General features: G+C 35.9%; 1 protein-coding gene across 4 annotated transcripts in view; it reads left to right on the plus strand.

The window, feature by feature from the left end:
* Nucleotides 1-16,420, plus strand: part of TAF2 (TATA-box binding protein associated factor 2) — an 85,785-nt gene that overhangs the window by 16,789 nt on the left and 52,576 nt on the right. For all 4 annotated transcript variants that reach the window (XM_008983316.5, XM_002759265.6, XM_054246789.2 and 1 more), the window contains exons 5-14: nucleotides 1,171-1,312; nucleotides 3,452-3,683; nucleotides 5,952-6,136; nucleotides 6,704-6,817; nucleotides 8,046-8,145; nucleotides 10,564-10,649; nucleotides 12,516-12,651; nucleotides 14,500-14,654; nucleotides 15,338-15,452; nucleotides 15,798-15,907. In XM_008983316.5, the coding sequence (XP_008981564.1) occupies nucleotides 1,171-1,312; nucleotides 3,452-3,683; nucleotides 5,952-6,136; nucleotides 6,704-6,817; nucleotides 8,046-8,145; nucleotides 10,564-10,649; nucleotides 12,516-12,651; nucleotides 14,500-14,654; nucleotides 15,338-15,452; nucleotides 15,798-15,907 (1,375 nt within the window). The remainder of the gene's footprint in view (nucleotides 1-1,170; nucleotides 1,313-3,451; nucleotides 3,684-5,951; nucleotides 6,137-6,703; nucleotides 6,818-8,045; nucleotides 8,146-10,563; nucleotides 10,650-12,515; nucleotides 12,652-14,499; nucleotides 14,655-15,337; nucleotides 15,453-15,797; nucleotides 15,908-16,420) is intronic.

Raw genomic sequence — 16,420 nt, forward strand, 5'->3', positions numbered from 1 at the left:
TGTAATAAAGTTTTAGCCATTATAGTATTGTATATTAGCTTCTGCCTTGCCTATTTATTTAACCTTATAAAAATTAAGATAAGTATAAGACTTCTTGTTTTGTTTTTTTTTTTTTGCTTTCTATTGGGGGTTTAGGGGTGGGATAGGATTTGTGGAGGGACTTAACCTGATTTCGGGGACAGACATGGAAGTCATCATTGCATGTTTAGGGTTTGGAGATGATCCATATGATTGTAATGCTTGAAGGGAAATTAAAATCTTGCAAAAGCAGCACATGTTTATAATGAAGAAATCAAGCATAATAAAAACCATAATAATAAGGCAAATTCTCAAGTAGTGGTAGTGTCTCCTCCTCTACCTCTCATCCTTGTACTCCCCAAAGTCACCTAGGGTTCATTCTGTGGAAGAATGTAATAGGAGAAAAAACTTGAAAAGTTAATTGTATTAGTTCATTTTCATACTGCGGATAAAGACATACCTGAGACTGGGAAGAAAAAGAGGTTTAATCAAATGACGGTTCCACATGGCTGGGGAGGCCTCACAGTCTTGGGAGAAGGCAGGGAAGAGCAAGTCACGTCTTATGTGGATAGCGGCCAGCAAAGAGAGAGAGGGCTTGTGCAGGGAAACTTTCGTTTTTAAAACCATTAGATCTTGTGACACTTTTCACTATTATGAGAACAGCATGGGAAAGACTTGCCCCCATGATTCAATTGCCTCCTACTGGGTCCTTCCCATACCACATGGGCATTATGGGAGCTACAAGATGAGATTTGGGTGGAGACATACAGCCAAACTATATCAGTAAGTTTGGGGTTGGATATGGAAGGCCTAAAGTGTGCAGTGTGGGAGTTTTGGGCTTTTTTCTTTGGGCATTGTACATTGTCAGAAATGTTGAAAGGAGGAAATGGCATAACCAAAGGTATATTTTGGGGAAAAAATACAAGTAATAATTATAATTGATTGGAGGCAGAAATACCCATAGAAGCAGTCTGTTGAGTTAATATAGGCAGACAGATGGTATAAGTCCAAATGGGGGCTAGCAGTGTGGTTTTTCATGTAAATCTCAGTCCTCAATTCCATTTGGTGTTCAGCATTAAATCTTTGCCTTTATTATATAGGCCACTGTAACTTACTTATATATCAATGTACGTGTATATTTATTTGTTGCAGAGTTAAAGGTCCTGAAGATACACATCAATTTTTCTTTGGATCAGCCCAAAGGAGGTCTTCATTTTGTGGTACCCAGTGTAGAGGGAAGTATGGCAGAGAGAGGTGCTCATGTTTTCTCTTGTGGGTATCAAAATTCTACAAGGTAGATTACAGATTCTTAAATATTTCAATTAATTTTTAAATCGCATTTTTTTTATCTATAAGCAATACATAATTTAGTGTAAAACAAGAAATACTGGTTTTATTTCCTCCCAAATTTAGACTTCTTTCAGATTACTTTCTGTTAGTAATTCCTTCTCAATTTCTTTTTATTTTATTTTATTTTATTATTTATTTTTTTTGAGACAGTCTTGCTCTGTCACCTTTGTTGGAGAGCAGTGGTGCTATCTCTGCTTACTGCGACGTCTGCCTCCTGTGTTCAAGTGATTCTCATGCCTTGGCCTCCCAAGTAGTGGGATTATAGGCATTCACCACTAAACCTGCCTAATTTTTTGTATTTTTAGTGGAGACAGGGTTTCACATGTTGGCCAGGCTGGTCTTTATCTCCTGACCTCAAGTGATCTGCCCACCTCGGCCTCCCAAAGTGCTGGGATTACAGACATGAGCCACCTAGCCTGGCCCTCCCCCCTGCTCAGTCTTAAATCTCCCTTCTTCTCTCATTTTCATGTCTACTGTTGTAAAATAATCATCTCACTTGATTTTCCTTCTTTTTTAAAAACTTTATATTGAAGTAAAACATACATGCAGAAAATTGTACAAAGTATAAAGCTCTATGAATTTTCATAAGTGAACAATTTACACTTAGAGACAAAGAATATTGCAGGCATCACAGAGACCTCCTTTCACCTGCTTTCATTCTCTACTTCCCCAGTCCACATTCTGCTACTCAACTCAGCTAATTTTTTTTTTTTTTAAACAGTCTCACTCTATTGGCCAGGCTGGAGTGGAGTGGTACAGTCTTGGCTCACTGCAACTTAAACCTCTGGGTTTAAGTGATTCTCCTGCCTAGCCTCCTGAGTAGTTGAGTCATTAGGTGTGTGCCACCACACTTGGCTAATTACATATTTTTAGTAGAGATGGGGTTTCACCATGACTTTAGTAGGGACGGCCTGTCGCCCAGGCTGGAGTGCAGCAGCACAATCTTGGCTCACTACAACCTCCACCTTGTAGGTTCAAGTGATCCTCCTGCTTCAGCCTCCCACGTAGCTGGGACTGCAGGCACACGCCACCATGCCTGGTGAATTTTGGATTTTTAGTAGAGACAGGGTTTCATCACATTGCCCAGGCTGGTTTCAAACTCCTGACCTCAGATGATCCACTTGCCTTGGCCCCCTAAAGTGCTGGGATTACAATGTGAGCCACTGCACCTGAGCTCTCCTCAGGTTATTATAATAACTCCTCTAAACCAGAGGTAATGTCTTATACACTTTTTCTTTTTTTTTTTGAGACGGAGTTTCGCTCTTGTGACCCAGGCTGGAGTGCAATGGCGCGATCTCGGCTCACCACAACCTCTGCCTCCTGGGTTCAGGCAATTCTCCTGCCTCAGCCTCCCGAGTATCTGGGATTACAGGCACGCACCACAATGCCCAGCTAATTTTTTGTATTTTTAGTAGAGATGGGGTCTCACCATGTTGACCAAGATGGTCTCGATCTCTTGACCTCATGATCCACCCGCCTCGGCCTCCCAAAGTGCTGGGATTACAGGCTTGAGCCACCGCGCCCGGCCATGTCTTATACACTTTTATGCCTCAATACTGAGTACTTACCCTGTCCCATAACACCTTACCTGAATTGATGAAAACTGACTATAAATTTTATATCTTTTACCAGCACTCATTTGAATTTATACAACGTGTTACATACTTCAAAAAAACAGTTTTATAATTGAATGGAATAAATTCTGAATATTATTTTTAGAAAACTTTTTACAGTAATTCTTTTTTAGTTTCTGAAAATAAATGCTGCATAAAAACTGACTAGTGTGCATATACAAGTTAAAATTATTTTTTAAAACATTGGAAACTAAGAATTGCTTAACTTTTTTTAGGGTTTGAACTGGTGGTACTATGTAATATATATTTTTAATGTTGCCAAATAGTATTTGGTAACAGATTTTATTTTATCAGATTTTTTTCAGGTTTTATAGTAAAAAGCTTCAGTAGCCAAATAGCTGAAGTGTTTTTTTTTGTTGTTCATTTTCTAGAAAATGAACTTACATGTGGGGTAAACAATGTAGAGGACATTCTCAATGCATTTTCTATTCTGTCAATCTTTTTTCTAGATTTTGGTTCCCTTGTGTTGATTCATACTCTGAATTGTGTACATGGAAATTAGAATTTACAGTAGATGCTGCAATGGTTGCTGTTTCTAATGGAGATTTGGTGGAGACAGTGTATACCCATGATATGAGGAAGAAAACTTTCCATTATATGCTTACCATTCCTACTGCAGCATCAAATATCTCTTTGGCCATTGGACCATTTGAAATACTTGTAGATCCATACATGCATGAGGTAAGTTAGAGCTCTCCCCTCTTTCTCTCCTCCTGTCCTTTTACTGCTTTTAAAAAGATAGATGTTAATGAAATATTAAGTCTTCACTCTTAATAACTCTTCTAACCAGAGATAATGTCTTACACACTTTTATGTCTCAATATTAAAAAGACAGCTTTTAACTATCAAGAATATGACTAGAGAGAAAATGTTTCTGTATCTGATAGATTTAGTGATGTGAATTACTGAATGAATTTCTTTCCAAATGTTGTATTTAAATTTTAGATTATTTTCCAACAGGGGGCTTAGCATTTCAAAAGTGCTTCAGTTATATCTTGATTTAGAGTATAGGTTGATTTCTGTAATTAATTGTGTTCATTACTAATGTCATCTCTTTTTGTTTAGCATGTTTTTGAATGCTATGGTTTCATCTCTGGAGTCTAAAGTATTATAAATTCAAAATTTAAGAGCAAGATTTATTCTTACTCAACATATACAGAGGAAAATAGACAGAGTTAGAAATCTGGTTAGCAAACTCATGAAGACTAGTTTCTTCCCAGCACATATCTTATTACAATTCATTTATCAGTTGACAGGCCAAACAGTAATTTTAGGCCTCCCCAAGCATGAGACTTATGCTGACTAGAAAACGATTTATTAGTTGTTAACTCTTAGTCTTCAACTTAAGTTTTTAAAAAAAATACATATAATTTCACTATGTATATCTCAACAGCATTTCTTCTAGTCATGTGAAGAAAAATTGAGGGCAGCAGGCTTTTGGTGAGCTCCTCAGTTTGCCATTTATATTTACTTTGCTGAAATTCACAGGATTTGTAAAATCACTCATGGAAAAGATTCAGGATATTTTGTGATGGTTTTGCTTATGTTGTCTTGACAATGACTCTTTTTAAAGATTTGTCCACTGATACGATTGGCAGTGAACTTTATTGTCTTTGGTAAATGATCAATTTTAAAATCAATGTTTGATCAGTACCTATTTTGTATTTGAGAAGATTTATCTTTCTACTCTGAGCTATTGAATAGAAACAAGGCAAATGACAGTCAAAAATTATTTTGTTATATTTTGTTATGATTTGGAATTATTTTGTTATGACTTTAGGCTTTCTCTGTGTCAAATACATGAGTTGTTATCTGCATTAGCAGTAAATTTGCTGTCATGTAGGTTTGTCTAAAAATGAATCCTTTTTTTATGAATAGTATTTTTATTTGAGTACAAAGGGAGTGTTAATCATGATACAGTTTTGGGCTCTGATCATTAATAATGCATAGATGCTTTTCACCACTCTTACGGGAGCCTCTCATCTGTTCTTTTTAAATGTTATTAGAAGAATACTTTTGATGATCCACTAAAAACTTCCCTTACCTTTTTAATTCTGCAGTAATTAGAAATCTTTAGCATGGCTTTCAAGATCTTCTGTAATTTGACCCTCATATATGTTATAATCCAAATAGCTTACTTATATTTCTCCGATCATACCTGTTTTCTTCTCATCTTCAACTCTGGGATGTTCTCTTTTCCTATACCAAAAGTTTCCTGTCAAACTTCTGTTGAACTCAAAAAGATTACCATACCTTCACGCTCCTGCATGAAACCTTACAAGGTTGTTGTAGTCAGTGATCTATGTTACTGTTGATGGCATTCACTTGGCACAGATCATAATAAGAGATAGCATATTATGATATTTGTGTGACCAAAGTGAGATGTAGCCTTATAAAAAAAACCAGAGTTACTATTTCTTTTGCAGGGATTTTTTTATAAATATCCTAACTACCATTAAGCTTTTCTGCAGCTTTTGATATGTGATTGAAATATCAGAGGGGGACTACAGTAATTATTTTTTATATGCAGATAATATGATTAACATTAACTGTTAGTAAGGTAGTATTAACATGAATTATTCACTTGGTTTGATATTTATGAATAAGAGGTAGGTTTATAATAAGCCTTTGAAATTTAAATCTTTCTTGTGATGTGTACATTTGAGAAGAAATTTTAATTGAATTTGGAACCAGAGTTATATTTTAGTAGGTCTAAGCCTTCCACAGACTTATAATCCACCATGAATTTAATTTTTAAGTATAATGAATATTTTATAAATGTGATCAGTAAAAGTAATCACTAATTTCACAACATTTTCTTTCAGCGTCTTGAAATTATTAAAGAATAAATTTTTGAGAATATTTATTTATAATTGAGATATTTAGGAAATTTACAATATTAAAGTCAACTCTTTGATTTAGATGATCCTCCTTGCTGCTTCTTTTCAGGTTACTCATTTTTGTTTGCCCCAACTTCTTCCATTGCTTAAACATACCACATCGTACCTTCATGAAGTCTTTGAATTTTATGAAGAAATTCTTACATGTCGATACCCATATTCCTGTTTTAAGACTGTATTCATTGATGAGGCTTATGTTGAAGTGGCTGCTTATGCTTCCATGAGCATTTTTAGGTTGGTATCTGTTCACATTTGAAATGCCTAAATTAAGGTAATGATATGAAGGAAAGTTACTGATTTTGTGGTCACTTTTAAGAGAAGTTTTGAACTTTCCTGTAATTTAGATTTGGTTGGTTTTATAGAAAATTTGGTTGGTTTTTAAAATTTAAGAATGTAGAAAAACAAGACAAAAATTTTAAGGGAACTCAAAAGGCTCATTATTATCCAGAATTAATATTTTCCCTGTTTTAGTCTTGTTTTCATAAATTGTTAAAAAATTATACAAATCATTGTATGATTAACTAGTATGAATTTTTTTCTGACACTATTTAAAAATTTACTGATATTATTAGAAATTGTCAGAAATTTACTGATATCATCAGTGGAAAAACGTGCTCCTTGCTTTAAGCAAAAATTACTAATGATGAATTTTAGCTAAATTTTGAAAAGATTAGAAAGCTCTTTGGGAGAATTTTTTTTTCTATTTTATATCTAACTTCTATTATTTTAAAAGTGGACTTATTTTATTTTTACTGAATAAGTATTTCTTGGTTATAATGAGCTTTCTTTTTTAAATTCCAGCACAAATCTTTTACACAGTGCCATGATTATAGATGAGACACCTTTGACTAGAAGGTGTTTAGCCCAGTCCTTGGCCCAGCAGTTTTTTGGATGTTTTATATCTAGAATGTCTTGGTGAGTAACCTGAAATTTCATGCTGAGAAAAGAATCAACTCTATTTTTCTTTTCTTTTCCTGCATTTAAGCTGAACTTTGCCCTAATTGCAGATAGCTAATTTAAAAGACACTGTTTTATATGTATTTAAAGAAAAAGGATGATCTTAAGTTTCATGCTAACTTTTTGGCCATGAAATTAATATAATCACTTCTGCAGTTTATAAGGTAAGATTTTGGTAAAACAATCTCTTAAAGAACTGAATGAATACTATAAATACAAGAACTTAAATGTACAGAAGACCGTAATTAGAATTTTAATATTAATGTTCAAAGCAATTGGAAATAGTAGTTATTAAGGGGAGCAAAATAGTGCAAATAATTATTTAGGGATTTGCCTACTAATGCTCAGCTTTGTACCAGTTTGTTGAAAGAAATGAAAGGAATAAATTTTTTCTTTTCTGTTTTATTAACGCAAGATGATTTTGAAAAAAACACAAAAATTAAGATTATAAATTATAGTTGTGAACACTCTGTACCATACACAGTATGTAAATCTTGGTTTTTTTTTTTTTTGCTTGCTGGAGGGGAGAGGGCAGAGGCTAAAGGTAGATCTCTTATTTGTAATTTTCCTAAAGCTACACATAGAAGTTTCATTAAAGAATAGTGCTTGGAACATACTAGGCAAAATATTATGGATGGATGGATGGGTGGGTGGATGGGTAGATGGATTTGAATATACAAATGAATAAATGAGTAAGTGATGTTAATTGTGATTTTTTTTCCTAGAGAAACCAAAAAAAATGAATGAAGCAATTAAACTTTAGGTTTTAGAATGGCATTGGTATTGGCATAATGCATAGGATTGACAATAATAGCATGTAGACTTTTAGAATTGAACAGTATAGTCCTTGCTCTGAACAAGTATTTCCTTAGAGACAGAGACATTAAGAACAGAGTTGGGCAGGAGGGAAGCAGCACTGTCAGAGTAGAGCCTGTCCTCTGGTAATTTATAACTGAAGCAAGACTGTAAAGCGGTCTCAAAGGTAAAGCAAGTGTGAATAAGGTGTAATGAATGGGCAAGTAGAACTCAGCCAGAGGAAGTTGGGAAACCTGATGATTTGTTAGTAATTTTCATTTTCTTTATGAGGGCAGAGAAATACACAGTACACTTATTCCATCATCCTCTTAGACATTATCTGAAGCGTTTTTATGATGAAAAGTAACTTATACTTTGACTTTTTGCTTAGGTCTGATGAATGGGTGCTGAAGGGAATTTCAGGCTATATCTATGGACTTTGGATGAAAAAAACTTTTGGTGTTAATGAGTACCGCCATTGGATTAAAGAGGTAATAAAGCTAGATCCCTTACCCACTTAGACGTCAGTAAGACTTTAGTGTTCTCCTGATTTCCAAGTCTCATGTCCTCCATTTTTTTGTTTTATGGTTTTTGTTTTTGAGATGGAGTCTCGCTATGTTGCCCAGGCTGGAGTACAGTGGCACGATCTGGTCTAAGTACAACCTCCCCCACCTGGGTTCCAGGGTTCTCCTGCCTCAGCCTCCAGAGTAGCTGGGACTACAGGCATGTGCCACCACACCCAGGAATTTTTTTTATTACCTAGTAGAGACAGGGTTTCACCATGTTGGCCAGACTGGTCTCGAACTCCTGACCTCAGGTGATCCACCCACCTCAACCTTCCAAAGTGCTGGGATTACAGCCATGAGCCACCATGCCCAGCCCCTCCGTTTTTAATGATTGTAAAATACTTTTAAAATACTACTTGAAAATCCCTAATTTTTCCCAGCAAAATGGGAATCAGTTTACTGAGAAAGATGAATTGTCTATTTAATCTAATCTCCATTGTCAACATTGGCCCCTAAAGACTTTTTTTCCCCTAAGGAAGAGAATATTTAAGTTCCTTAAACATGAGATTGGTCATTAGGTATGTCCCAGCTTCTTATGGTATTCATTTATAACTGTGCTTCCTAAATTTGTTTAGCTTTGGACCTTAATCTTTTAAAGTCTCATCTGTATAAGGAATGCAATAGTAGTGTCTGCCCATGGGCAGTGATTGTTAGACATCATACATGTAATGTGCATGATGCTTTGCACATATTAACTGCTTATTATATTCTGGTTAGGCCTTGAATGCATTTATGTTGTCATTGTCATGTCTTCTTTTTTTTTTTTTTTTTTTTACAATTTATAGATTTGGCCAAAAGAAACTACTCTTGTTGTATTTTACTTAGCATATTCTGGTCATATATATAAACATTTTAATCATATCATGCTTAGTGTCTTCATTCTCAGGTAGAAACATCGCAGCCTTTAATATCTTCAGTAAACAAACCTTATTATCTTCCCCTTATTCTTACTTTACATATTATTATCACCCAAGAATAAACTCAAGTAAGCCAAAAAGTTATTTTTCAAAGATTTTAACTACTAATGTATTCGTACTTACACATCTAGAACTGGAGGAGTCTGTTCATCATTTCAGAAACTATTAAGAAGAACAAAATAACACACTTAAAATGTTTCAGGCACTGTTAAAAACATTTTATAAATATTAATGATCTTGGGCTGGTGGTTCACTCCTGTAATCCCAACATTTTGGATTATTGTTGGGATCATGAAGTCAAGGGTTCGAGACAAGCCTGCTCAACATGGTGAAACCCAGTCTCTGCTAAGAATACAAAAATTAGCCGGGCATGGTGGCATGTGCCTGTAATCCCGGCTACTCAGGAGGCTGAGGCAGGAGAATGGCTTGAATCCGGGAGGCGGAGGTTGCAGTGAGCCAAGATCATGCCACTGCACTCCAGCCTGGGTGACACAGCAAGACTCCACCCTGAAAAAAAAAAAAGAAATATTAATGATCTTAATTCTCCTAACTACTTTGCTATCATTTCCATTTTATAGATGAAGAAACTGAGGCACAGAAAGAAAGGTTAAATTATTTCGTCAAAGTGCACAGCTAGTAAGTAGTAGACCCAGGATTCCAACTTGGCTTTTAATTGCTTCACTATGCTGTTTGCCACTTTTCTGTACTACATCTGTATTAGTTAAACTAGTCATGAGTTTCCAGCATAATTGTAGTGGTGTCTTTTTTTCACTTATGCTTTTTTTTTTTATTTTTAAATTAATCAGGCATGATGGCCAGTGCCTGTAGTTCCAGCTTCTTGGGAGGCTGAGGTGGGAGGATCACCTAAGCCCAGGAGGTCAAAGGCTGCAGTGAGCCATAATCAGGCACTGCACTCCAGTCTGGGTGACAGAGTGAAACCCTGTCTCAAAACAAAAGAACTGCCCTCCTTTTTTTTCTGTTAAAAAACAGAACGCTTTTTTTTTAAACTTCAGTTTATGTCATGTTAGAGAAGACTGAAGTTTTAAAATAATGGATTCCTGACATAATTTATTCTCATTCCTTTTTACTTGCCTAAATTCCCTAAAGCAAAATACAGAGAAGGGAAAAATAAACTTGGGAGACAGCTCAAAGAGATCGAGAACAGCCATAAGAAAAAGTTGCCAGGCTGCTGCCCAGCCCTGAAGTCACAAAGCAGACAAGTCTTTGGCTTTTGTCATTCTGCCAGCTGTGTAGCCTGCTCTATTTTTAAGAACAGAAACTACTCTTTAACTGCATTTCACTTATTTTAAGAAATTTACATTCTGATTTTAGGAAATGAAAATTCACAGTTTAATTCTAAAATTTGATATGTAAAATAATTTTACTTCACAAATTTTACTGACTTCTATTTTTATATATTTTTTAGGAGCTAGACAAAATAGTGACATATGAACTGAAAACTGGTGGAGTTTTACTACATCCCATATTCGGTGGAGGAAAAGAGAAGGATAAGTATGTTTACTGTTCAGAGATGATATTATAAACGACTACATGTAAAAATCATTCCATTTAAGAGCTAAATAGTATTTCATTGTACCTCAGAATTTATTTAACCTTTCTCATTGCTATTCTTTGCTAAAGCTTACAAACTCATAAGCTCATAAGGTTGAAAGTAACAAGTAAAATCTAAAAATAATTTTAAAAATATCAGATTCATTAAAGTATTTTAAGTTTTAATATGCCACATTAAGAAAAAATTTTTTTGATGGGGTCTCACATTGTCACCCAGGCTAATCTCAAAGTCTTGGGCTCAAGCAATCCTCTTACCTCAATCAATATGCCACATTTTGAAGATGTGTAATACCACTTGCCATAGTTTGTTTATGCTACTATAACAAAGTACCACAGAAATTTACTTCTTGTTCTGGAGGCTGGCAAGTTCAAGATTGAGGCACCAGGAGGCTGCTCTCTGCATCCAAGATGGCACCTAGTTGCTGCATCCTCCAGTGGGGTAGAATGTTGTGCCTCTACAAGGTAGAAGGGATGGCAGGGCAAAAGAACACTCCTTCAACCTGCAGCCTTTTTATGAGGTTGCTAATCCCATTCATGAGGGTAGATCCCTAATGACTTAATCACCTCCCAAAGGCCACACCTCTTAAGACTGTTGCATTGGGGTTTAAGTTTCAACTTGAATTTTGGAGGGAGCAGCATCATTCAAACAAACCATAGCACCACTCATACACTGTCAGGGTATAGTTTGATACAATATTTCTGAAGGGTAATTTAGTGTGGTACTAATCAGAATTGTAGAATGGGTAATTTTTAGATCCAACAGTTCTTGTAGGTATGTGGTCATAGAGAAATTCTTGTGGCCAGGTGCAATGGCTCATGCCTGTAATCCTAGCACTTTGGGAGGCTGAGGCAGGCAGATCACCGGAGGTCAGGAGTTTGAGACTACCTGGCCAACACGGCGAAACCCCATCTCTACTAAGAGAAAACAAAAATTAGCCACGTTTGGTGGCAGGTGGCTGTAGTCCCAGCTTCTCAGGAGGCTGAGGCAAGAGAATTGCTTGAACCTGGGAGGCGGAGGTAGTAGTGAGCTGAGATTATGCCACTGCACTCCAGCCTGGATGACAAGAGTGAGACTCAGTCTCAAAAAAAAAGAAATTCTCCAAAGGACCGACTGCTGTGAAAAAGAAAAAAAAAGAAAAAGAAATTCTTCTAGGCATTTATCATACAGAAATATTTGCACATTGGTAAAAAGATATTCACCATTGCATTATTTGGTTTAGTGAATTTGTAAACAACTTAAAGGTTCATGTATGTTATAAATATTTTCTAGACTGTATCTCTAAATTTACTTATGATCCTTTTCATTATGTCAAAATTTTTAAATTTTTACATAGTCATTCTGATCTTTATGTCTTCCAGATTTTATATTTTTCCTTAGGAAAATGTTTCCCATCCCAAAATTATAAAGAGAAATTTTTTCTTTCATTTCTTTTAGTACTTTTGGAGTTGTCTTTATTTTACATATATAATCTGTCTTGACTATATTTTTGTGCATGCTACGATGTTGGGATATTGATTGGAATTGCGTTGATTATATCAATGGATTTGGGAGAATGGAAGTATTTACAGTATTGTATCTTCTCATCTAGGAGCTTGGTATTTGTTTCCATTTATTCAGATTTTCCTTAAGTAAAATTTCATAATTTTCTTCCAGGTAAGTTTATTTTTAGATGTTTCTTAGTACTAAGGAAATTGCTTATATATTCTCATGATGTTTTTAATGTATTTTCTTGATGTGGTCATGAAATGTATTGTTTATTTAATAGTCAAATTTGTTATATTAGGTAAATGTGCTTATTTTTTTAGTCCGGCTTCCCATCTACACTTTTCAATAAAGCATCCACATACACTGTCCTGGGAATACTATACTATGTTTCAGTGTAAAGCTCACCTTGTGATGAGATTGATTGAAAATAGGATCAGTATGGAATTTATGCTACAAGTAAGTATTAAAGTTAAGAACTTAACAATGGTAAGTAAAGATCTGTATGTGTATATTCTGAATACGTTTCTGTAGAATAGGAGTTAGGACATCTGGATGTGTAGTTCTGTTTGTCCACTAAGTAACCTGTGCTTTATATTTGCATTTCCTCAGATATAGAATGAGTATCAATAGCAGAACAACTTAGCACATGATTTTTATGAAGATGTAATTAGAATATGGTGGCTGGGCTTGGTAGCTCATGCCTATAATCCCAGCACTTTGGGATGCTGAGGTAGGATGACTGCTTGAGGACAGGGGTTTGAGACCAGCCTGGGCAGCATCTCAAAAAAATATTTTTTTAAGAAGCCAGGCATAGTGGCATGATTCTGTAGTCCCAGCTTCTTGGGAGGAGGAGACAGGAGATTGCTTGAGTCCAGGAGGTTGAAGCTGCAGTGAGCCATTATGGTGCCACTTCACACAACCCTGGGTGACAGAGCGAGACTGTCTCAAGAGAAGAAAAAAAATTAAAATCATGGGGATGAATGTAAAACATACTTATGCATATGAAATGTGTTCTGAATTATATTAAGGATGAAATGCCACTGTAAACTTTTTTCAACAGAAAAAAGTAAACTAATATAAATGATGTTTATTTTTGCAATTGCTAAATTTTGTGATGTATTTTAAATGAGTTTTAGTGTGAATAGTTGGAATTTAGTAGCTGAGAATGGAAACCAAATGTTCAGTCATTTTTTTTCTTTGACAACATTCTTAGAGGCAGGTAAAAAAATAATAATTTTTAAAAGCATTTTAAGTTTGCTGTAAAGTTAAGTTTCTTTAATCTTTCTGTTCTTCACCTTGCCTTTTTTTTTTGAGATGGAGTTTCGCTGTTGTTACCCAGACTGGAGTGCAATGGCACGATCTCGGCTCACCGCAACCTCCGCCTTCTGGGTTCAAGCAATTCTCCTGCCTCAGCCTCCCGCGTAGCTGGGACTACAGGCACGCACCACTATGCCCAGCTAATTTTTGTATTTTTAGTAGAGATGGGGTTTCACCTTCTTGACCAGGATGGTCTCGATCTCTTGACCTCGTGATCCAGCCTCCTCGGCCTCCCAAAGTGTTGGGATTACAGGCGTGAGCCACCGCGCCCAGCCCTTTTTTTTTTTTTGAGATAGGGTCTCACTCTTGTCACGCAGGCTGAGAATGCAGTGCTGCAATCACTGCTCACTGCAGCTCTGACCTCCCGGGCTCAAGGGATCCTCTCATCTCTCTCAGCCTTCGGAGTTGCTGGAACTGCAAGCATGCACCATCACACCCAGCTAATTTTTGTATTGTTTGTAGAGATGGGAGTTTTGCCATGTTGCCTAGTCTGGTCTCCAACTCCTGGGCTCAAGCTACCCACCTACTGTTGTCTCTCAAAGTGCTAGGATTATAGGCATGAGCCACTGCACCCAGCCTAAAGAACAGAAACATTAAATGAGAGATGGTCCATAAAGAGCTACTAAAGCTTTGGAGTGTATAAATCCTGATGAGCTTCTTGATTTCTAGTTTCTGTGTAAACTCATGGCACAGTCAATTATAGGTATTATATATTATTCTTACTATAATTCTTAATAAACAGTATTATTTATTCAGTACATCATTAGCATTCAGTAATGTTTATATGAAGAATGGTTTTGTATTCTGGCTGCTTATGTCTGCATATTTCTCTTGCTGGTAGTCTTTAGAATAATACATGTAATAAGTAGTGAAATTATTATCTTCTATAATTGACTACAATAAAGATAACAGTGCAAAGTAAGTATTCTATGTAAATGGAAGGAATGTGTTATAGGAACTTACTAAATGATAATTTTATTCTTATAGGTTTTCAATAAACTGCTAAGTCTGGCTAGTACTGCTTCATCTCAGAAGTTCCAGTCACATATGTGGAGTCAGATGTTGGTTTCCACGTCTGGGTTTTTGAAATCCATTTCAAATGTCTCTGGCAAAGATATTCAGCCATTAATAAAGCAGTGGGTGTATCCTTTTAATAACAGTTCAGCAAAGTGGGGAAGGAATAAGGTATGTGTGCAGGGGGAAGATGGAAGAAGAGAGACTTCAGGGGGCCTAAAGGGAGTATGAACTGTTTATATTTCTAAACAGTGGTAGAAATAATGATGAACTGTAGATTGTTTCATCTAAGATGCCTACTAGACAATAAGGTACACACATGAATTTTTATATTTGTAAAGTTTGGCATATTTTAAAGTACTTTCTAGTGAAGAAAGAGTATGTGAGTAAAAAAGTTGGTTTGATGGTAGTATAGGTAAGTAATCTACCAGACAGGCCTGTAGGATTACTTGTGAGGTGCAGCAGTTTGCTGACTTGTGGATGTGGTTGGGATTGGCACAATTTGAGTGGCATCTTGGAATTTTGCAGTTAGTGCATTTTTTATTTCAAAGCACCATTATATTAATAACCTTGTATAATGGTTCTGCTTCTTTCAAAACACAAATTTGTCAGTGTTTCAGAAATTATATTTAAATCTGGGAAAGCATTTTTCACAAGAATTTTGAATACTTTGCCACCTGGTTTACTGTAGAGTGTGCTCTCAATCTTTGAACTGGTGGGAGTGCATTTGAAAATTTATCAATACCATGATGAATTACTTGTTTCGTACACATTCATTTCAGTATGTAAAATTTCCTTTACAATTCTTCAGAGATCAGAGTGGAGTGGTAAAGTTTTATGGAAGTTTTGCATTTAATAGAAAACGAAATGTCTTGGAATTGGAAATAAAACAGGACTATACATCTCCTGGAACTCAGAAATATGTGGTAAGTGTTTTTCCAAAATGGCTTTTGTACTGCTCTCACCTCAGTTGCAATATAAGAGGAACTTAGGGGTGGGTTACTAGTTAGAAATTAATGAGATTTTGTTTGCAGAGAATTAATTGAGAAAACATGGACTTTGTCAAAGAAGAAAAGACGAGGTACAGAGATTTCAGGCGACTCAGAATCTTCCATTGCCCCCTTAAGCACCTGTTACCTATCTAGATCTGGAGATACTTATTTTGTGTAATGATTTTATATCTTGATCTATATTTCTCTGTACACACAAGCATACATATTGATATATTTTTTTTAAACACATCTCTGAACACTATGTTGTCGTTTTTAAAGGGACCACTTAAAGTGACAGTGCAGGAGTTAGATGGATCCTTCAATCATACATTGCAAATTGAAGAAAACAGCCTTAAACATGATATACCCTGCCATTCCAAAAGCAGAAGGTAGGCATTAAATAATAACTATAAACTGAAAGTTAAACTACAAATCTCACAGACTAAAATGCCAAAATAAGAATTATATTGTATACCTAATTTTTTAGACAGAGTCTTGCTCTTTTACCCAGGCTGGAGTACAGTGATGCTATCTCAGCTTGCTGCAACCTCTGCCTGCCAGTTCAAGCAATTCTTCTGCCTCAGTCTCCTAAGTAGCTGGGGTTACAGGCGACTGCCACCATGCCCAGCTAATTTTTGTATTTTTATTAGAAACAGGATTTCACCATGTTGGCCAAGCTGGTCTTGAACTCCTGACCTCTGGTGATCCGCCTTTCTCGGCCCCCCAAGTGCTGGGATTACAGGCATGAGCTACCATGCCAGCCTGTGTACCCCTAATTTTCTAGGTAGAGAACATGTTACCTTTTTTCCTTCATTTTACTTCCAGTTTGTATTACCAAACATTCTTTGTTTGCTTGCTTTCTTGATGACATTTTTATCTTTAGAATTAAATAACAATATTTG

The sequence above is a fragment of the Callithrix jacchus genome, chromosome 16 (genome assembly GCF_049354715.1).
Source record: "Callithrix jacchus isolate 240 chromosome 16, calJac240_pri, whole genome shotgun sequence".
Taxonomy (NCBI): Eukaryota; Metazoa; Chordata; class Mammalia; order Primates; family Cebidae; genus Callithrix; species Callithrix jacchus.